Source organism: Myotis nattereri (genome assembly GCF_964212035.1).
Source record: "Myotis nattereri genome assembly, chromosome: X".
In the NCBI taxonomy this organism is placed as follows: domain Eukaryota; kingdom Metazoa; phylum Chordata; class Mammalia; order Chiroptera; family Vespertilionidae; genus Myotis; species Myotis nattereri.
The window spans coordinates 91,854,979-91,876,369 of NC_138078.1; the positions used below are offsets into that span (position 1 = coordinate 91,854,979).

Below are 21,391 nucleotides of genomic sequence, written 5' to 3' on the forward strand. Positions count from 1 at the left end.
CTGGCTAATACCACATTGTATTCAGTTTACACTTCTACCAGCAGTTATTCATCCACATCTTTGATAACACTTGTTATTGTCAGACTTTTATCTTTTGCCAATCTGGTGGGTGTGTAATGGTATCTTGTTGTGGTTTTAATTTGCATTTCCCTGATCTGAGTAGATCTCTTTTCATTCTCTGCAGCTGATCTGAACAATATTAAGTTCTCAGCTTACCGCACTGCCATGAAGCTACGCAGAGTTCAAAAGGCACTACGCTGTAAGTCTCCCATCACACTCCGTTATGGCCTTCCCCCTCTGCTTCTTCCTTTCTTCATCTGTGGTCTGTTTCCCACTTTCATCCTACCTTGGGCAGGGTTGTTGATTGACTTGGTGGGAACTCTCCAAAGGCTGGGATATCCTGGCTGTTGACACCTGCTCTTCCAAGGGCCCTTCTCTTCTCCCAAAGTCCCAGACTTGTTTCCAAATTAACCCACAGCTATCCTCTTCCTTGTCCCTTCTTCCCTGTCCAACGTGGATAATCAAGCAATTGTTTTATGGCAGGAAGTATCCCAGATGATGGTTTGGAACCACTGAGGGCTTGTATTCTTTTTAAAAAATATGCTTTATTGGTTTTAGAGATGGCGGGGGCGGGGAGAAGAAAGGAGAGGAGGGGGGGGAGAGGGAGAGAGAGAGAGAGAGAGAGAGAGAGAGAGAGAGAGAGAGATACTAGAGCAGTGGTTCTCAACCTTCTGGCCCTTTAAATACAGTTCCTCATGTTGTGACCCAACCATAAAATCATTTTCGTTGCTACTTCATAACTGTAATGTTGCTACTGTTATGAATCGTAATGTAAATATCTGATATGCAGGATGGTCTTAGGTGACCCCTGTGAAAGGGTCGTTTGACCACCAAAGGGGTTGCAACCCACAAGTTGAGAACCGCTGTACTAGAGAGAATAATTGATGAGCTTCCTCCTTCACACCTGCTACTGGGGATTGAGCCAGCAACTCGGCATGTGCCCTGACCAGGATTCAAACCTGCGACCTCTCAGTCCATGGGATGATCCTCAACCAATTGAGCCACACTGGCCAGTGTGGGGCTTGTATTCTTTTGTCATTTGGGGGTGATTGAATGTAGTAGCAGATCTGTTGAAGCAGATGCCAGTGGTTAGGGGACAACATGGTTGCAGATATAATGTGCTTTCTGGCCTTTCTCAGAAAAACTGTTTATTCAATCTTCCTGGCACATCTGGCTAGGCTGCTTCCAACATTGGGGGTAATTATAAAGTTCTCCTGAAGTATGTTACCCTTACCCAAGCACACTGGAGCCTTCATAACTGGTGACTAGGTTCTCAGGACAAAATCTATGGACAAATCTATTTACAGATAAAATATGTATAAAGACAGAGAAATTTAAAATGGATTTATCCAACAACATACAAAATGGATTTTTAAATATGAGTTTATTCATATCATACCATCTTGAAACTGATGTCAAAGAACATATGGGTATAGAAACATTTTGGGTTAATTTAGGAGAGTTTTGCTGTTTTCCCCTTCCTTCTAATGAGTGTCTTGGTAAAGAGCAAGCTGTGTCATTCTCACAAATGGTTTGTCTGGAAACTGAGATAAACTTGGTGAAGCTGGTTGCCTTATCTCCTTATCTAGACCCTGGGGTTCTTCTTTTGGCTATATTTTCTCCCCCTCTCCTTTCTTTCTCAGTGGACCTGGTCACTTTAACCACAGCTTTGGAGATCTTTAATGAGCATGATCTTCAGGCCAGTGAGCATGTGATGGATGTGGTGGAGGTCATTCACTGCCTGACTGCTTTATATGAACGGCTGGAGGAGGAAAGAGGCATCCTGGTCAACGTGCCACTCTGTGTGGACATGAGCCTCAATTGGCTCCTCAATGTTTTTGATAGGTAAGCACTGAAAACCCTGGCAGTCTTCAGGATGAAATTCAATGGGACATCTGGAGTGGACCTGGTGGGAAGGGGTTTCTCCCATGGTGGACTTGGACCCAACTCAGCTTGGGACATGGTTGGCACAGAGCCCTATTGAAGTCAATTTTGTGAGGGGAAATGACTGCCAAGATGTTAACCCTTTACATATATTCATGTTCTCAGTCTCTTCTTTTAAACCTAGTGGTCGCAGTGGAAAGATGCGGGCATTGTCCTTTAAGACTGGCATTGCATGCCTATGTGGCACAGAAGTGAAGGAAAAACTGGAGTGTGAGTACAACTCCAAATTCTAGAAGTGGAGTACGGTGGAGGGAGAGGTGTGGCGGGAGGAGAGATGGTATAAGACAAGCAGAAGGTAGGTCTTATGACTTAGCATAGGACTACTCAGGCTACCTTGTGATACTTTCTAGGCCAGGCTGTTGCAAAGAATCTACAATAGCCAAAGACCAAGATGGGCCTAAGGCCTATTTTTATTGCCAGTATCACTCCAATGGGTCTGGTTTCTTCTAATCTGATGTAATTACTTTACCAGGATCTGAGTTAGCATCCTGGGGTACCCAGAGCCCGGACTTTATAGTTATATTTCCCTATAGCCTATAAGGCGTAGTACTCTCTAATCTGGAGCTCAAGCCATGTCACACATTCTACTGAAGACTTTCTATGTGGATTACATGGGCAGGGTGCAATAATCCCCATTATTGGGCAGTGCACAGTATGTAATTCTGTATTTTTTAACCTCTCTGGTGTATAGTACCTTTGTCTTCTCCTCCATCTTTCATCTTTTGTACAACATTTTTGTACTTTTCTATAGCAGCATCCTTAGTTGTCAAGTGCTTATGGTGTATTAACCACTGTACTAAATGTGGTGAGTGCTAGGTTCAATTAAACATGGTCCCTGCTTCAAGTGGTTTACAGTCCAGAGGAGGAGACAGAAGTACACAGAAAGCAATTTTACAGTGTTAATTAGACTAATCAGAATGGTAAAGGATATGTGCTATATCATGTCACAGAGGAGAAATGACAGCAGTCTGGGAAAACTTTACAAGGAAGGAAACCTTTCAGAGCATGTCCATAGCTGTATTACTTATTTCTCCCAACATTACTTTGAGTTTGGTGGACGATGATTATTTATCTTCATTTTACAAGTAAGAAAACTTCAGTATAGTTTCATGACTTACCTAATGTTGTGCAAGCTAGTCAGTAATGGATCCATTATGAAAAGCCAGGCCCTTGTCTTCCATGTTTGTGTGTTTTCTAAGCCTTACGTGAGGTACGAAGCAGACAGACAATAATATTTGGAGGAGGTTTTCTAAGGGGGTGGTGGAATAGGAGAGTTCCCACAAGGGCAGATATAGTTCGTATTCAAATATAAGTACCACAGTCACTTAGAGGTAATTCTTAAATGATCAAATGCTTTGAATTAGCTCCTCTTTTTAGATGATCCGTGCCAGGGTTTCTTCCCAATTGTGTGGATAATTGAGAGAATACTGGAATATCAGACTACATAAGCTAGGGAAGACTAGCTGTAACTCATGTTCAGGCACAACTGAGCCCCATACACCCTCATCTTGCTTCCTGAGAATCTGTTTTCCCAACAGGCACTGCTCTCACACAGCTTGCTCTCTGTCTTCATCTCTATACCCTCGCTTTCTGCTGTACTCTCTCTTTTGCCTGTCTCACTCTTACTCTCTGAACTCAGAGAATGCTATTTTTAGAACTCTTGAGCTTCTAGGAGGTCAGGGATAGGCCTCTAGGTATTCCAGTTTCAAAAGTCATTAGCTAAGTCTATGTGCTCTTTCCCTGTCTTCTTTTTCTGCTCTCTCCTTGCTCATTCTCTGGCCATTCCTGCATCGGGGTTGGCCATGACTTATGGTGGGGCCAGCAGACCTCTTCAGCCAAGTAGCCAACTCAGGCAGCCAGTGTGACCAACGCCACCTTGGTGTCCTGCTTCATGAGGCCATTCAGGTGCCCCGTCAGCTGGGGGAAGTGGCAGCCTTTGGGGGCAGCAATGTGGAGCCCAGTGTCCGTAGCTGCTTTCGTTTTGTGAGTATGGAACTTGGGAGGGTGGAAGGGAGGGCTTATGAGAGGGAGGGTAGAAAGAAAGGAGGGAGGACTAAGAGCTAAGCTTTTGATCTGAACTACTCAGATATAAGGGAGTTTGTTGGGATGGAACAACAGGGCAGAGGATTCTCTGGGCTTTTAGGGTCAGAGTCCTGCCAGAAAGGGTGTCAGCTCTACTAGAACAGGACAGAGGTAATCACCTCTGGACACTAGGCCAACCCAGGCCTTGCTAGTTATCCTGCTCCTCTGAGGGCTGCCATTCTAGGGACACTTTGGGGAGGACTGCCATTCTAGGGACACTTTGGGAAGGGTTGCCATTCTAGGGACACTTTGGGCCTCAGTCATTGCCATTGGACTTCTTGTTTCTCTAGAGCACTGGGAAGCCAGTCATTGAAGCTTCACAGTTCTTGGAATGGGTCAACTTAGAGCCCCAGTCCATGGTGTGGCTGGCTGTTCTGCATCGGGTCACCATTGCTGAGCAAGTGAAGCATCAGACCAAGTGCTCTATCTGTAGGCAGTGCCCCATCAAGGGCTTCAGGTAGGAAAACAGTACCTGATGGAATGATAATAATTGTAAATAGGCCATGTTGCAAATAAATCATATATTAAAAATGTATTGCATAATAATATAATTACAGCTTATCTAGTGTACATTGGTATGTATTGTAATTCTATTGCACAATGTTTAACATTTTAAAAAATCGGAAATATTTTCTTTTGTTTTAGTTGTATTGTGAAATATTCCAGACCTACAAAAATGTATAGAGAAGCCAAAGGGGGAGAGGGAGGGAACAGCACAGAAAGGGAAGTAATTTGCTTGTGGTTTCCCAGGGAGCATTAAGTAGAACTCAGAAGCCCCAGCATCCTGACATAAGAACATCTATGAACCAAATGGTATGCTGGCAAATGGCTCACAACTGACGCTACAGAAAGCAAGAAAGGAACCTAATTTTTAGCATTTGCTAATTTCCATGATGTAAATACTCCCACTGTGGCCGATGTCTAGCTACCCACAGGAGGTTGGGGAGAGATGCACAGTTGCACACTATTTATAGTATTTCCACCATAAAAATCCAATAGACATAAACAACCTCATGAGTTCTGAGTATTTATTACTTCAGTTTTTAATGTCATTTACTTAATTGTGAGTTTATAGAATTTATTTTTTTTAATAATGGCTGTATTTAACAACCAGCTTAGAAAATCCCTGAAATTGTAACAGTTGGCTCTTGTGAGCTGTTGTGAACCAGCTCCAGCATCCCACAGCGCTTACCCACCACCAAGCGTAAGGAATAAAAAATTATTGCAGTACATTTTAAGTTCTCCTGATTACATTCCCATTCCCCTTCCACAAAAATAGCCACGATCCTGAAAATGAGTTTCATCATACAACGCTCAGTTTTTTGACTTTTCAAAGCACTGATACACACCCCCTTTACAACCACCCAGTCTTTTTATAAGCAAATGAGGCAAAGAGGTAGAATGTGACTTGCCCAAGTTCACACAGCTGGTTAGTATAGATCTAGGACCAGATGTTGGCTCCTCTGACTTCTCAAAGTCTAGGCATTTCACCATTCTATATACTACTAGGCTTGGGCAGCTCAGCCAGGCTTTGGAACTGGATTTGAAGGGCTAGTCTACATTGGGTAATAATAGGGTTTATTATTTAAAAACAACCTTTGGGAATAACTTTTAGCTAACTTACCCAGGGCTGGTAGAATAAGCGGCCTTCATATGGGAAGAGTGACTTCTCCAATGTAGGTGGTGAGACTGGACTTTTTTTGGGTGATCCTTCTTTAGAAAGCTATTTGCTATTGTGAGCAATTTATACCTGCACCCCCCTTCCCTTTAAAAAGGATGGTGAGACAGTGCTATTTCCCACACTTCCTAAGAGTCTGAGCATGTAGTTTGATGGAGACTTATGTTCTCTAGAATAAGGCTAGTCATTTTTTTTTTAATATATTTTATTGATTTTTTACAGGGAGGAAGGGAGAGAGATAGAGAGTTAGAAACATCGATGAGAGAGAAACATCGATCAGCTGCCTCCTGTACATCCCCCACTGGGGAAGTGCCCGCAACCCAGGTACATGCCCTTGACCGGAATCGAACCCGGGACCTCTCAGTCCGCAGGCTGACGCTTTATCCACTGAGCCAAACCGGTTTCGGCAAGGCTAGTCATTTAGTAAGGACTCCACTGCTATGTATAGGAGGTTGAGCATATTATGGCTCCATGCTCTACCCCCTCCTGATGTGTGTGTGTTTGGATGTTAGGGGAATGGGGAGGTCACTATAGTCCACTAGATACTCTGCCCTACAACCTTTCATCTCCCCAAGGTACCGGAGTCTGAAACAATTTAACGTGGACATCTGCCAGACCTGCTTCTTGACAGGCAAGGCCAGCAAAGGCAACAAGCTGCACTACCCCATCATGGAGTATTACACCCCGGTATGGAGCCTCTGGGCCGAGCGGGAGGGGGAGACAGCTCTCAGATTCTGGGCCCTTGATCTACTTGGCCAAGCACTGACTAACTTTATTCTGCTCTCCTGTGGGGAACATTCTCCCAGCAGTCCTGATGATTCACCAGTTTGGGGGATTCAAGCCTCTATGTTCTTCCAGCAGAGCTTCTCTATCACCAGGGCCACAGCTGGGTATAGGAGCCCAGGACATTCTCAGCCATTTAAAAGGCATTCACTGTTTTCCTGCAGAGAAAAGTTTGAGGAAAAATAGTGTAAGACAGTTCTAGGCAACAAGCTTCTGTTGCTCACTTTATTTTTTCCTGCCTAGTTTCCTATATTGCTCCTGTCACCTGGTCTTCACCTGCTACTTTGTCATTGCTTCCATCTCTCTAGTTAATACCAAAGTTTGTCCTCAAATTAATTACTTAGTCTCTTGGGAGCGGGGGGGAGGTATGTTCTTTACCTGGGTCTCCAATTCCACTTGGTTTTCATTGGGTACTGTGCCCTTCATAGCCACCTAAGTCCACATTGGTCGACATCCTTGGACTCCAGCCACGCAATTTCTCCTCCACTGTGCTCAGGATCCACAGCTCCAGACTTAGCTGCTTGAGCCGACTTGGCTCCCTCAACTCGTTTATTTCATTCCATTTCATAGATACTCCCAAAGCCCCAAGCATATGTCTGGGATGCTTATATTCCCCCACTGCTCTCTCCCACCATACCTCCCATTTTTCAACCTGTTTCCCCATAATCCATCTCTCCAAGCTATCATCTCTTCTCCAAATTTTGTTGGCACAGAAACATGTGCGACTCAGTGGGATCAGTAAATATTATAAAAGTTATGCATGGAAAACTGGCTCAAGATGGTATACTGATAATCCTCTACCTCTTGTTCATCTATGTCTCTAGAATTTTTGCAAATGATACTTTAAAAATTAATGAATATATGTTCATTGTAAAAGATTCAAATTATATAGAGGTATTTAAAGTATAAAATGAGGCGGGGGGAAAAAAAGGACACATATGTAATACCTTTTGTAATACTTTAACCAATAAAAAAAAATAAAGTATAAAATGAAAGTCCTTCTCTCTCCTCAGCCTGGTCCCCACCCCTATGGTCCAAATTCTCAGAGACAACCAGTGTTCATAGTTTGGCATGTGTCTTCCTAGTCATTTTTATAGGAGTGGGGTGTGGTAGGCATGAACAAGAGTGGAGGACCAGTCACGTTCCCTGCTGTAGGGGAGCAGCCACACCTACCCCATCATGTCCCAAAGCCTTTAAGGTAAGTCCTTTTCCCCTCTGTCCCCTCAGACCACATCCAGTGAGAATATGAGAGACTTTGCCACAACCTTAAAGAACAAATTCCGCTCAAAGCATTATTTCAGCAAACACCCTCAGCGAGGTTATCTGCCTGTGCAATCAGTGCTGGAGGCCGAGTACAGTGACACGTGAGTACCAATGGCTGGTGGGAACTGTGGACAGCCTCACTGAGCCTGGGTTTAAGAAGGGGCAGAGTGCCATGTGGGCTAGGGGAGTGCTCCAGGGCAAACCCAACTAGTGACAGAGCAGTTCAACTTGTGCCTGACTAGGAATCCTGCCTAAGAACTAGACCCTATAAATCCAGTCTCTGTATCCTGTTCCCATCATCTCTTTCCCATCTCACTAATTGGGGGAGGGGGTGAAGAAACAGGTTGCCCAGCTGCCCAGTCTTTGGTCCTCTGAGTCTTTGCTGCTTTCTTCTAGGCCGGCTTCTTCCCCGAGGTTGCCACATGCTGACACACACTCCCGCATTGAGCATTTCGCCAGCAGGTACCACCAGGTTTGGGGGACAGGGATTATAAGGAATCTCATGGGGAAGGGGTTTTTGGTTGGGGCAAAGAGAAAGGAGTCAGGGCCGGGGTGTGTGTGCACAGTGGGGTATGTGGCAACCAGCGAGTCCCAACACTTAGGTGTGGTTGGGACAGCCCCCAAAACTAATATTCTGTTGTGGGATTAGAATGCTTGAGATGAAAGCAGGCCCCACATCCTGTTTTCCCTTCTGTTGCTCCTCTTTTTTCCCAGGCTTGCTGAGATGGAAAATCAAAATTGCTCCTTCTTTAATGACAGCCTGTCCCCAGATGACAGCATGTGAGTTTTCACAGCTGCTCCTTTTCCAGGAATAGCTAGCTCTCTTTAAGATCCTTCTGCCACCATTTACTTGGGAAGGGTATATCCTCCAGGGGAGGGGGAATGGTGGTTAGGGTATTTGATACCCTAAGGAAGGAAGACTGCTTTCTGAGCACAGAGTTTAGAAAAAGAAGCAGTCTGCCCTCTATTAACTGAGCGGGGCTTGGGGCGGGGAATGAATGATGAACTATCTTCCTGCCGTCTGCCCAGATCCCTTTCTGTTGCACGATCCCATCCTTTTATCCCAGCTTTGAGAATGAAGACTGTTTTCATCTAACTTGGCAGAAATGAGCCATTACCTTATGCTCAGGATGCCGAAGGCCCAGATAGTGCCACAGCAACCCTGGGAGATACCAGGGGCGTGACTGAAGTGTGGCCAGAGATACTCCCTGGTGCTATAGCCCCAAGAACAGGCCCTGCATCTCTAGGGAGGTATCTGGCCTGCTCAGAGGGCCTAGGAGCTGCTAACTACATGGATCAATCTGGCCCTGAGCGGGACTAAGGCAGCCAGTGATCCTTCTGGGGATGGGGAAGTGAAGGGAAGGTGGGGCAGAAGAATAGCACAAACAGGGAATCATTTCCCATAGGGCTTTAAGAATCCACAAGCCCCAGCATACTGGAAACACTCTGTCCTAATATATACCAATCATGACCTCTGCCACCTTTGAATACTTCCATTCCTCGTAAACCTAAATACATAGTCTTTTCCTTTTCTACGTGACTTAGAATGGAATCCTTCAGCATGCATTTCCGGAGGCCTGAACTGGGAGCTGAGAACTCATGCCCTGAGCTGTTTCAGTGCCCAGCCATCTCTTTTCCTCTCCCCACACCCATGCAGAGACGAGGATCAGTACCTGTTGCGGCACTCCAGCCCCATTACAGACCGGGAGCCAGGCTTCGGACAGCAGGTTCCATGCAACATGGCCACAGAAAGCAAGGGGGAGCTAGAGAAGGTCCTGGCCCACTTAGAGGATGAGAACCGGTGGGTGTGGCTATGACACAGATCTATGGGGATTCTAGAGTCAGGCAGCTTGCAAGTCCTGGCACTTCTACATCCTACCTATATGACCTCAAACAAGTTATATTCTGTGACCTTCCATTTCCTCATCTGTAAAATGGGACTATTGGTAATAGTACCTCCCTTCTAGGGGCACTTGGGAAGATCAAATGATCAGGCATATAATGTGTTAGCCAGTGCCTAGCTTAGAGTAAGTATTCAATAAGTGCAAGCTAGTCTAGTAATTATTTTAACCCTTTGTACACCATAAGCATCTATAGACGCAAACGAGATAAAAGCATCTTTGGATGCGTGGCAGTTAACTAGTTAAACCCCTTTAACTCAACCCAAATATTTTCAAGTACCCACTAGATGCAAGCAGAAAGAATACAAACCCAGTGAGTATACATGTCTCTGCCCTCAGGGAATTTCCAGGGTTGGATTGGAAAGAGATACCTAGCAGTAAGTTAAAGTAATAAAAGAAGAGGAAAGTGACACTGCATAGCACATTTGAGGACTGGAAGAGCGAAGGTGAAGAAGATGACAGGAATGGCATTAACTCCATAAAGTATTTATGACAGCAGGGGCCAGAGGATGGTCCAAGCCACTTTGGGGGCATGCAGTAGAATCCATAGAACAGTGCTTCTCAAACAATAGTGAGCATACAAGTCATTTAGAGAGCTCGGTAAAGTGCAGATTTTGATTTACAGGTTTGGGTAGGGACCTTAGTTCCTCTGTTTCTAACCAGCTCCCAGGTGTGCCCATGTCACTGGTCCACAGACTGTACTTGTAGTAGCAAGTCCTTAGAACAGGGCCAGTCTGCAAGGTGTTTGTTACTGGTTCAAAACAAGATAAATATAGAAATAGAGAGTAAATTTTTAGAAGTGCTTATTGACATTGCCATGACATCTCAGCACATACTTAGTGGATTTATCTTCATTGAATAGTGTATAGATCACTTTGTTGTTGAACTTGTATGGCAAGTCATGTAAGGTGTGAGCTGTGTACTAGCCATGCACATTCAGACCACATATTGGTCCACAGTGGATTGAAAAATCCCCCTGGTGTTTCACTATGGATAGTTATTTTTTGTTTAATTTTTTTTTCAATTACAGTTGACAAAATATTATATTAGTTTCAGGTGTATGACGTAGTGATTAGATATTCATGTAACTTACAAAGTTATCACCCCATAAGTCTTCACTATGGATAGTTTGAGAAGCACTGCATAAGAGCAGCAGTTAGTAGGCCCTGGGGAACAATGGGGAGAAAATAATTCTGTTGCCAAAAAAAAAGTAATGTCCCCAAAGCAGATGATCTCTTTGGAATCTGTGTTCTTGATGACTCAACATGAGTGTTCAAAGTAGGCCAAAGAGTAGGGTAGTTGACAAAAGAGGGAAGATGGGTGATATTTTGTTTATGTTATGTCTTCTAAATATCTAAAAACGCAGAAGGTGAGTCAGTGGCTATAATGCCTCATTTTTTGCAGACTGTATTTCTGCCTGATTTTTAAGGTTAGAATCAATCACCTAAGTAGCACATTAAAGCCCTGAGATTTGTTATATGAAATAATAGCTCTCTCTGCTCTGAGGCCCAAGGATGGCAGAATAAATGGCATATGTGCTGGAAAGGAAGTGGATATAGCCATTTAAGCAAGAACACGGCTGGGGTGGTGGTGGGGATGGGAGAGCCAAAGTATTGCTCACACCCAGATATGAGGGATCATTTGGGACCGGGATAGTCAAGAACTCATTAGGGCCATAGATCTTGGCTTCTTTGTCCGTGGCAGGATTCTCCAGGGAGAGCTGAGGCGCCTGAAGTGGCAGCATGAGGAGGCTGCTGAGGCACCCACCCTGGCTGAGGGCTCTGCTGAGGTGGCACAGGACCACCGCAATGAGGAGCTTCTGGCTGAGGCACGGATCCTTCGGCAGCACAAGAGCCGCCTGGAGACACGCATGCAGATCCTTGAAGACCACAACAAGCAGCTAGAGTCCCAGCTGCAGCGCTTAAGGGAACTGCTCCTGCAGGTGAGGCTGAAGCCAGGGGAAGGGCCAGTGTGACCCCTTCAGGGGGTAGAGATGGGTAGCAGTGGAGTAGATATGTAACAACAGGGAGGAAAGAAAGAACTCCTTGGCCATGGCTGTTAGGTGGCCTTCTGAAGAGAACTGGACTGGAAATTGGGGAAGGGAAGGGAAGGGAAGGGAAGGGAAGGGAAGGGAAGGGAAGGGAAGGGAAGGGAAGGCCTGGTATGTTACATTACTTGGCCAATTCTCTTCCATCTAGCTTTCACTCCATCCTTGTGTGTTACTCTCAAGCCACTGTGGGGTCTGGGGTAGAGAGAGGACTTCTGAGAGCTCACTTCCCTATAACCTATTTGAACCCAGTATTGAAAGAACAAAGTTCAAAGAATCATCCAAAACTGATTTTTCTCTTATGTCTGCTGGAAAGAATCAAGTTTGAACATGCTTGGCAAGAGCAAGATTTTTTTCTGTGAAGGGAGCTCTTTTTACTGTTAATCCTTTTCTTCTTTGAGAGATAGTTTATATTATATAGTGTAGCTCTAGAATCAGAATGCCCTGTGTTTGAATGTGGCTCTGCCAATTAGTGACTGTGGGGTGTTAGAAAAGTTACTTAGCTTCACTAATCCCTGGTACCCTCATCTGTCAGATAGGGATAATAATATACCAACTTCATGGAATTGTGGTGACCATAAAATGAGATAATGCATTTAAAGAATTTAGTACAATGCCAGGAATATAGTAAACACTTGATAAATGTTACCTATTGTCATTATACATACCAGTTGATACCACACCCTGCCTCTTCCCCAGATCCTCCAAGGGATGTCCTCTAGATGCTTGGAGGTCTCTAATATATGATATGTTATGAATTGAGGATCAGGTGTGCAACTCCACATTTCTAGAGGGAATTTGTTTTTGAACAGCATAATTATAGCTGACATAACAACAAGAGACCCTTAGGTGCAATGCCATTCTTATAAGAACTGGGGGACTTTGATACATCTTATTGAAGGAGGAAGGTAATTGGTAATTAAATATTCTAAGAAATTTCCACAAAGGGTAGGCCACTGTTTGGGGCACTACCAAAGTTTCTTGAAGTCCAAGGGCAAAGGGATGGACATGAGGTCTCTAAGGCCCCTTCTAAGTTCAGGAGTCTGTCAAAGTAAGGTCAGGAAGGCAAAGCCACTTAAGTCATGCATTACCTCTTCCTAGCCACCCAATGAATCAAATGGCAATGGCTCTGCAGGCTCGTCCCTAGCTTCCTCTCCACAGCAGTCAGAAGGCAGTCACCCCCAGGAGAAGGGACAGACTACTCCAGACACTGAGGCTGCAGGTGAGTTCCCCCAGCCCCTTCCTCCATGCTTTGTCCTGCCCTAGATCTCCTACTTAAAGTTCTGCTAGGGCTGGTTCTGGTTTCTCCTCGTGGCTTTGAGCCTAGCGTCATGGATGATTGGCTTATTGACTAATTCATTCTTTTTTTTTTTTAATTCTGCATATGTATATTGAGCACCATCCATGTAGCACCACCTGAGAAGACACAAATGCTGTGGGTTTGCCCTTCAGCTTGTGGTGTCCTACTGCAGCCCCTTTGCTTCATTAGGGAATCTCTAGTTTCCTTTCCAAATTTCTCTTTTCCAACACAGATGACGTGGGGTCAAAGAGCCAAAATGTCAGCCTGTGCTTGGAGGACATTATGGAGAAGCTTCGCCATGCCTTCCCCAGTGTGCGAAGCTCTGATGTGACTGCCAACACACTGCTGGCCTCTTGATGGAGCCATATCCCCATGCTATAGTGCATAGTCCTCTCCTAGTTCTGTCAAAGCCTTTCCTCAGCCTTCACCCAATCTTTCTAGTCCCCACTGGCCCCACATTTCTCAGCCAGAGTTATTTGGGCTCTAGGCAGCAGCAGAGATCTGGTGGTATGTGAGGTGGGTGTGTGCAGGAAAGGAATGATTCCTATGACTCCAAAAATGCGCCCTTTAATCTTCAAGTCTGAGACTGGTCCCTTAAGTACATTTCTATTGCAGCCCAGGCAAATAGCACTTGGAGGCCACTCAGATGGGGAGCAAAGAAGCTGCCTTGCAGAGCTAAGTAATGCTTGCTGTTTCCTTTTCTTCTCCGTGGAATTATGGAGATAGGGAAGCCTAATGACCCCAAGGTTCCAACATTATGAATCCATAGGAGTTAGCCCTATTTTCCGGCCCAACTCAGAAAGGTAAAAGGGTATCCCTGAGACAACCCCTCTCCATCAAAGTGCTCCTGAAAAAAATCTGGGGGCAGCATGTGTCATATTACTTCAGCTCGAGGGCATACCTCTAGCCATCCTGATGCTACCTAGATGTTGTTTCCTCCTCAAATATCTTCAGTTCCTCTGCCTCAGACCTCTACTGGCAGACCTTTCTCACGGGGACGGGAACAGTTCATTCTAGGTCCTATTTCCACCTTACATTTGGAAACATTAAAGAAATATTTATGGGCTCAGATTCCACCCCCACCCCCCATCCTCCTCTTTCCTGAAGGCCTCAGCATCATGAGAGACCAGCTGAGTTGCTTTGAAAATCCAGGTGAAGCCACCCTTGGCTCTTCTGAATCTACTCTCACAACCCTGGGGGAGGGGAAGCAACTTACTCAGCAAGGGGGTCTTGCTCTCCTCGGGTGAGAAGAGGAAGCCACCAACTAGCCTGGAAGAGTGTGACTGCCCAACAACATTTCTTCTTTTAGACTGAATTGGATGAGGTGGCTGATTGTCCCCAGCTAATCCTAAGGCAGATGCAATGGGCCACCCTGAATAGTGGCCTGTTCCTAGGAGCCACTGACCATTTTCCATCCAGGCAACAGCCTGGCCTTCCTTTGCATAAAACTATTCTCTCCAGAAGGTGAACCCAAATCTCAAACTGAACTAACTCTTACTAGGCAATGTATACCACGATCCCTTTATCCAGAAACTATTCAGGGTAGATAGTGGGGGAGGGGGACGTGACCTTGGGAACAGAGTCAGAGCCCACTGAGGCAGCTTTCTTTCAAAAGGAGCTTTATAACCTAGAGCCCTAAAAATGACTTCATTTGCCTAAATTTATATACATACATATCTATCCTACATATCTACTGTATATCAGTACTCCTCTGGCCTCACTCACACATTAAATTCTAATACCTCTTGAAGTATTAATGTTCTGCCTTGCTTTTTGTTAGCCCAAGCCTCTGGTTAAACAGATAGATATATCCTGGCTGCTCCCCTAGGATGTCTCTCTATTCATGTTTGGGGTGAGCTGTCTTTAATACCAAAGCAACAGAAGCCTGTGGCCATAGAGGAATCTAACAGGAAGAGTCACTCTCTTCTCTTTACTCACTGAAAATCTTGTTCTCTTGAGACCTGGGCCTTGGATGAATTTTTTAGGGCTCCTCTGAATGATGCTTCAGATACCAAAATAGAGCAAATCTAAGCTTTACCTACCCCATGCAGAAAAGAAGTAACAAATAGGCTTTTATAGCCTTTGTAAAAGGCTAAGACACAGAATACATCATCTAGCCCCTTCCAGTTCTTAAGTCTGGCTCAGGTCCATGAAGAAAGCTGTGGTTGCCACTGAGGTCAGGAGGGTATGAGATGCTTGGGGTGCTGTGTTATAATCAAGCAGTATGCCAGTGGATATAGCTTCTGGGAAGCTAGATTTATCTGCTGCATAGGAGGGAAGGCAGCAGCTTGGATCCAAAAGCCTAGGATTGCCTCTTTCTAGAATCACCGCAGGGCATTAAGCCAAAGGCCCACAGTGTCAGACCTCATCACAACATCTACCTTATTGCTCAAGAGGTCTCTGGGAAGAAGGACTTAGGTATCCGGATATATGATGAGCAGGTGGTAGGTGGGCATTAAACACGGAGCCTAGGCATCTGTCCATGAGTGGGGGGAAGCTATATTTGTAGTGGCCTAGATTGTGGGCAGGAATGGGATAGAAGAAATTTGCTATAAAACAGAAAGCTCGGGTCTTTGAGGTTTATGGCTGCCTAAGCTTTAGGAGGTCAGATGTTATAAAACAATCTTTTACCAGGGAAATCCTGGAAAATCCTTTCTGTAACCCTCACTCCACTCAAGAGATCCAGGGCTGCTGAGGGCCTGTGGCAACTGCAGTGGGCCAGGAATAGTAGAGAAGATGTAGATTTTGTTATGTAGGATTTGTGCTGTTAGGTGGACTGAAGCAACAGGTGAAGTGTTGAATTCTCACTAACAGGGTTACTGACACTTTGTGGTCCTGTTTTTACCTTAATGTCCGAGGTAAGTACAGGCATACCTCCTTTTATTGCACTTTGTTTTGTTGAGCTTCACAGATGTTGCATTGTTTTTACAAATTGAACGCAAGACCCTCTATCAGAAAAAAGATTACAACTCACTTTATTGTGAGACTCACTTTATTGTGGTAGTCTAGAACTGAACCCAAAATATCTCCAAGGTATGCCTGTTTATCTCTCAAAGCTCCAGTGACGGTCACTACCTCATGTGCAGGCAGTTTTCCTGTAGTGAGGTAAATGGATCCTTGGGCACTGTGAATCCAAATTAAGGTGACATTTACTGAGATGTGGTGTATGTCATTAGGCATCTGTCACGTATGTGTTTCCTGGAGGTATTGTGTGTGATGTTGCATAGTTTATGGCCCTCAACTGAAAGTGTGGTGAAGGGAGTTGCTGGGTAGACAGCCTGAGGAAAATGTCTGACTTGAAGAGTTAGCATCTGTGATAAGAAACGTGTTTGCTGAGGTTGTTGTCAAATAGTATCAATAAACAGTTAGGATTGATAGGCCAGTTATTCTCAATGGAATATGATATAGGCCAAAAAGCCATTTTGAAGGTACTTCTGCTTGTAGTGAGAGCATAGTGGGGTCATGTTGACTGGAAAATTGTTAGGGAAGTCTGACTGGCTGGAGGACATGTGGCTGTTTGTTGTATGGAACCTTAGGGAGGGCCCTACCCAGGAAGACATGTGCCCTTCCCTCCAGAATAGAAAGGCTGAAATCAAGGCTTTCAAGTACCCATTTCCTTCAAGGCCCAAAGTTTGGAAATATTTTATTGTGGAGAAACCTGTTTGAGTTTATCTGTTCCAGGAACTGGGCTGTTAGGTTACAGTAATAAGAAATCCTGAGGACAGGCATAGGCCAGTTCTGGGAGATGGTTTGCCTCCAGATTCATTTTAAGGAATACTCATACTCTCTGAGGTGGTGTGTTCAGGCTAGGGTGTTCCTTCAATACACATTCTCAATGGTAGACTTGTGGCCTCTGAAACCATTTCAGGCCAGGAATTTCATCACAGTTTCTTTGACATAGGTGACAAATAACCAAGGAAGTAGCTGCCTTAAGATAAACAGCCCTGGAAGAGAAAACTAGAGGCCTTGCCCTAGAGCTGTGGAGACTTAGTTGCTCAGCAGGGCACCTCTATCTCTGGGACTCCCTGCCAAATCTGGCCCTAGGAACAAAGGAATATTTCAGTTCCTTCTTATTCTTTTAACACCCATGGCTGTGGGAGAGGGAAAGGCTCAAGGCCAGGGCTCAGCTCCTAGCCTCCATCTCCTCCCACAGCTGCTGCATTTGGCGGAGGGACCTGCTGAATGTCCTTGTTGTCCCCAGGGCAGTATTGAGGCTGGACTGAAGCCTGCTATGCTGCTTGCTGGCTGCAAGAACTGGTCACGAGGATGGGAGTTGGGGAAGAGATTCGGGGGAGATGACAAGGGTGACACATAAGTCTGGAAATGTTTGAGACAAAGAGGCAGGGCTGGGAACAAATTAGTTAACTTTGCCACTCACTGTGGTGCTTTTCTCCTTTCCCTTGAAGTCTTCTTTGAAAATAATAAATTTGTATTTGTTTACTTTGGTTCCTCTGGTTATATATATTCTTTGACTCTGATATTCTACACCCTTCTCTTATTTGTGTGTGAGAAGAGAAGGTGGGCCAAGAAGCCACAACAGCACTGCAAAACATAGGTTACCAGATGAGTCCAATACCTACTGGACCAAAAGGACTACATCCACCACAGTTACCTGAAGTGGTTGCTTCTTAATGCCCTACACACATTAGCTAGTTATACCCTCACCAAATGAGCTCTTATGGCAATGGTTCTTCAATACCATTCTCATTAATCTGAGGAATTTTTTTTTACCAGCCTGAAACAATATACAAAAAAGAATAATGCAGTAAGTGGCCATAAAGTTACATTTATTCAATTTAAAGGTCTATTCTCTAGATTATATGTATAATGTCCTTGTAAATAATTGGTGGTGATAGTTTCTTATAAATGCCATTTTCTGGCAAAATAAAACTCTGCTAGTCCCTCTTTGGTACCACAGTTTTTCTTTTTTCACCAATCTATAACAGCACTGTCCAATAGAAATATAACGTGAGCCACATATGCAATTTAATACTTTCTAGCAGCCATATTAAAAGGTAAAAATAAACAGGTGAAGCAAATTTTGCTAATATATTTTATTTAACACAGTATATCTAAAATATTATTATTTCAACATGTAATCAGTATAAAACGATTCTTAATGATATTTTAGGTTCCTTTTTTAAAAGAGAAGTCTTAGAAATTGTGAAACAGGCTTATAAAGAAACAAGAAACCCACATAGATGCAGACAATTTATTACTTAGAGAGACAGCAAAAGCAAGAACAGCAATGGTACTAGGTCCCTGCATCCCTTGTCCCACAGGACAACAATGAAACAAAAGGAGCCTTATGACATGTACCATGGATGCTGGGGTACCTTGTTGCTGAGTAGCTAATTCCAAACTGCAGCTAAGCAGTTTTATGGCCTGCAGATGTCCCCTTTGGTGCTGGGGGGCAGGCATAAAGTGCCATGCCTTACCAGAATGAAGGAGACAGATGAGAAACTGCCTCATGGCAGCCTCCCTCAAGATAAGGAGGTGAGTGAGAATGATCTTGTAGGAGCTCCTTGTGAGACTGCCTATCTTCCCATGTTCCTATAGAATTACAGGGCATTCACCAAGGCCCAGAGCAGCCTGCATTTGAGCCTTGCCTATGTGACCTATGAGGATAGTGTGAGGTTGCTAGGCCATTGGCACAGAGCAGTCCCCCTATAGAAACCCTGTGTATATTTTCTGCTTGCTACACATCTCAATTCAGGCTAGATATATGCCAACTGTTCAAAAGCCGCAGGTGGCTAGTGGATACCATGTTGGTCAGTGCAGGTCTGTGATATACAAAAGTCAGAATCACTGGGCTGTTTTTTGTTTTGTTTTTTTAAAAAAAAAGACTTTGTGAGTTATCATATATGTGTATGTTGGGTGGGATGGAGAGTCAGGGTGGCAATATGCCTTGTGGGACTGGAGTGCAATGGCAAAGGAATTGCCCAGGATTACAATGAGATATGGTATTGGAAGGAACGAAAGGCCACTGCAGACACATGAATTTGACCTTGTCCCTTCCTGTTATTTTCCCTTCCCCCTTGCCTCTCAGCAGAGCTCTGGCTGCCCTTGGGCTGCAGTATCAGACAGAGACTAGATAGGGTTCTTTTACCTCTCTCACCCTTGGATGCCATGTGTGGCATATGTGCCACCCTCACTGATCTCAGTCTCTCCAGCCATGTGCCCTGGGTACTTTTTATCTGTTTCTGTTCCAGTCCCCTGCCTTCCTTCATCTGAAAAGGCCTACCTTCTTTTTAAACCCTGCCTCTTCTCCCACCTTCTGCCTCTGACACTCAATTCCTTTTCCCGATTCTCTTCTCATCTTTTAAATTCTGGGTTTCTGCAGGGGAGGAGGGAGGTAATCTTTTTATATCATTTTGGTTTTCAAGCTGTCCTATAACTTCTCACCTAATCTTGGCTTCATTTAGTTTACCCTTAACATGTCTATCTCCCTTAATTCCACTTCTTCCCTGCATTAGTTAGCCCCCAGCATTCCTTCTGTCTTTATCCCTCCTCCATAGGCCCTTCCCATACATATTGACCTCCCCTTCTCTGCCCTTGGCTTACTAACTTCAATTTGTAATTGGAGTACCTGAAGTGGCAGAGAAAATTTGTGAGTACATTTACCAGAGAAACACCAACTTCATCAATTGGGACCAGACCTGGGTCTAGCTGAACTACTTCCAGAAAACCCTCAGATGCTTCTTGGTAATAAGCATTATCACCCTTGATTTCCAGATGAGGAAATGGAGGCTCTAAGAGATATAAAAACATGTCCAAGGTGAGTAGTAGAGCTGGGATTTCAACCATATGTTCATTCCACTAAAACATAATTCAATAAAAATATTGGAGCTCTATGGTTAATATGAGATGATTTGCTTAGTTCTTTAGGAGTTATCCTAGGGGCTCTTTAGAAGGAGCTCCAGTATTGACAGCATCTTGTGACATTTCCTAATCATAGTTAACTGCGTATCTCTCCAGTTTCCTTTTGGAAGTGGTTTAATAAAGTGACAGCAACCCATTTAAAATGAAGAATTTATTTATTGCTTAAAGATTACAGAGTGGAAAACCTTAACAAAAAAACAAACAAAACATATGCAGCTAAAAAAAACATATGCATCCATGGTTTTTAAGAGAGTCTTCATAGTCATTACAGCATCTGGTCTTTCCTAACCTTTTCTGATGGGGGTTAGGATGAAGAGGCTCAGAATAAGGGGAACCCTTAGAATTTCATCTCTGCTCTATTCCCTTAGCTAGCAAATAACAACCAGACACAGTCCTAAAAACACAACATCAGGGCAAAGATTGTAGCGGCAAGAAATCATCCCTGACTCTTCCCGTAAGTGGCCTGAGGTGACCTCTAAAAATGGTTCGCTACTCAGAAAACTTCACAAAATTATTCAAATCAAGAGGTTCAAATCTTTGTTTTCACTTTAAGAGCACTTATGAGACCTAGCTGGTCTGACAAAGTGGGTAGAGCATCGGCCTGCGGACTGAAGAGTCCAGGGTTTGATTCCGGTCAAGGGCGCATGCCCAGGTTGCAGGCCCGGTCCCCAGTGTCAAGTGTGCAGGAGGCAGCCGATCAATGATTCCCTCTCATCACTGATGTTTCTATCTCTCTCTCCCTCTCCCTTCCTCTCTGAAATCAACAAAAATATATAAAAAATAAAACTTAAAAAAGAGCACTCATGAAACTGCCCAGGCCACCAAGGGTATGCATATTTGAAAAGCCACCAAGTATGTGAGGGTGCCAGTTTACAGAAGCAATGTGTGCCATTCCATCGTTATAATGGTGGCGTTCATAGGTGTGCCCAGGCCAAACAGTGGGGTTGGACACAGGATTGGTGGCCCAAAAGGAGTGCTGAATTTTTTCTGCACATGCTTACAAATGCAGAGAGTAATGCTAAACTTAAAGGGTTAGATGCAGATTCTCTAGTCATTAAGCGCATCTAGGTGAACAAAGCTCTGAAGATGCAACACAGAACTTACAGAGCTCATGGGCGGATTAACTCATACATGAGCTCTCCCTGCCACATGGAGATGCTCCTTACTGAAGAAGAGCAGGTTGTTCCTAAACCAGAAGAGGTCGCACAGAAGGAAAAGATGCCCCAGACGAAACTGAAGAAACAAAAACTTATGGCCCAGGAGTAAATTCAGCATGAAATAAATACTAATAAAGTAAAAAAATCATCCCTGAGGAGGAAAGCAGCCCCTATTACATGAACAGAGACAGAGCATAACCTACTATTAGCTGCCATGAAGTAGGCACTTAAATTCACTGTAGCTAGTCCTAGCCCTTGATAGAAATGACTCAATTTATTCAATGTTTTAGAAAA

The 21,391-nt window shown here is 44.3% G+C and overlaps 1 protein-coding gene and 1 pseudogene across 2 annotated transcripts in view; both read left to right on the top strand.

The window, feature by feature from the left end:
• DRP2 (dystrophin related protein 2) overlaps positions 1-17,503 on the top strand; it is a 45,356-nt gene extending 27,853 nt beyond the window's left edge. Inside the window, exons 12-24 of the mRNA XM_081080894.1 lie at positions 185-259; positions 1,704-1,905; positions 2,129-2,214; positions 3,830-3,987; positions 4,377-4,543; positions 6,340-6,451; positions 7,775-7,911; positions 8,207-8,272; positions 8,525-8,590; positions 9,468-9,611; positions 11,416-11,653; positions 12,860-12,980; positions 13,291-17,503. Coding sequence (XP_080937020.1) covers positions 185-259; positions 1,704-1,905; positions 2,129-2,214; positions 3,830-3,987; positions 4,377-4,543; positions 6,340-6,451; positions 7,775-7,911; positions 8,207-8,272; positions 8,525-8,590; positions 9,468-9,611; positions 11,416-11,653; positions 12,860-12,980; positions 13,291-13,415 — 1,697 coding nt within the window. The 3' untranslated portion in view covers positions 13,416-17,503. The remainder of the gene's footprint in view (positions 1-184; positions 260-1,703; positions 1,906-2,128; positions 2,215-3,829; positions 3,988-4,376; positions 4,544-6,339; positions 6,452-7,774; positions 7,912-8,206; positions 8,273-8,524; positions 8,591-9,467; positions 9,612-11,415; positions 11,654-12,859; positions 12,981-13,290) is intronic.
• A 2,918-nt stretch (positions 17,504-20,421) lies between these two features.
• On the top strand, positions 20,422-21,305 carry LOC308510845 (large ribosomal subunit protein uL22-like; annotated as a pseudogene). Its single transcript has 2 exons — positions 20,422-20,493; positions 20,737-21,305. The product of its transcript is annotated as a large ribosomal subunit protein uL22-like (transcript).
• Positions 21,306-21,391: the final 86 nt, after the last annotated feature.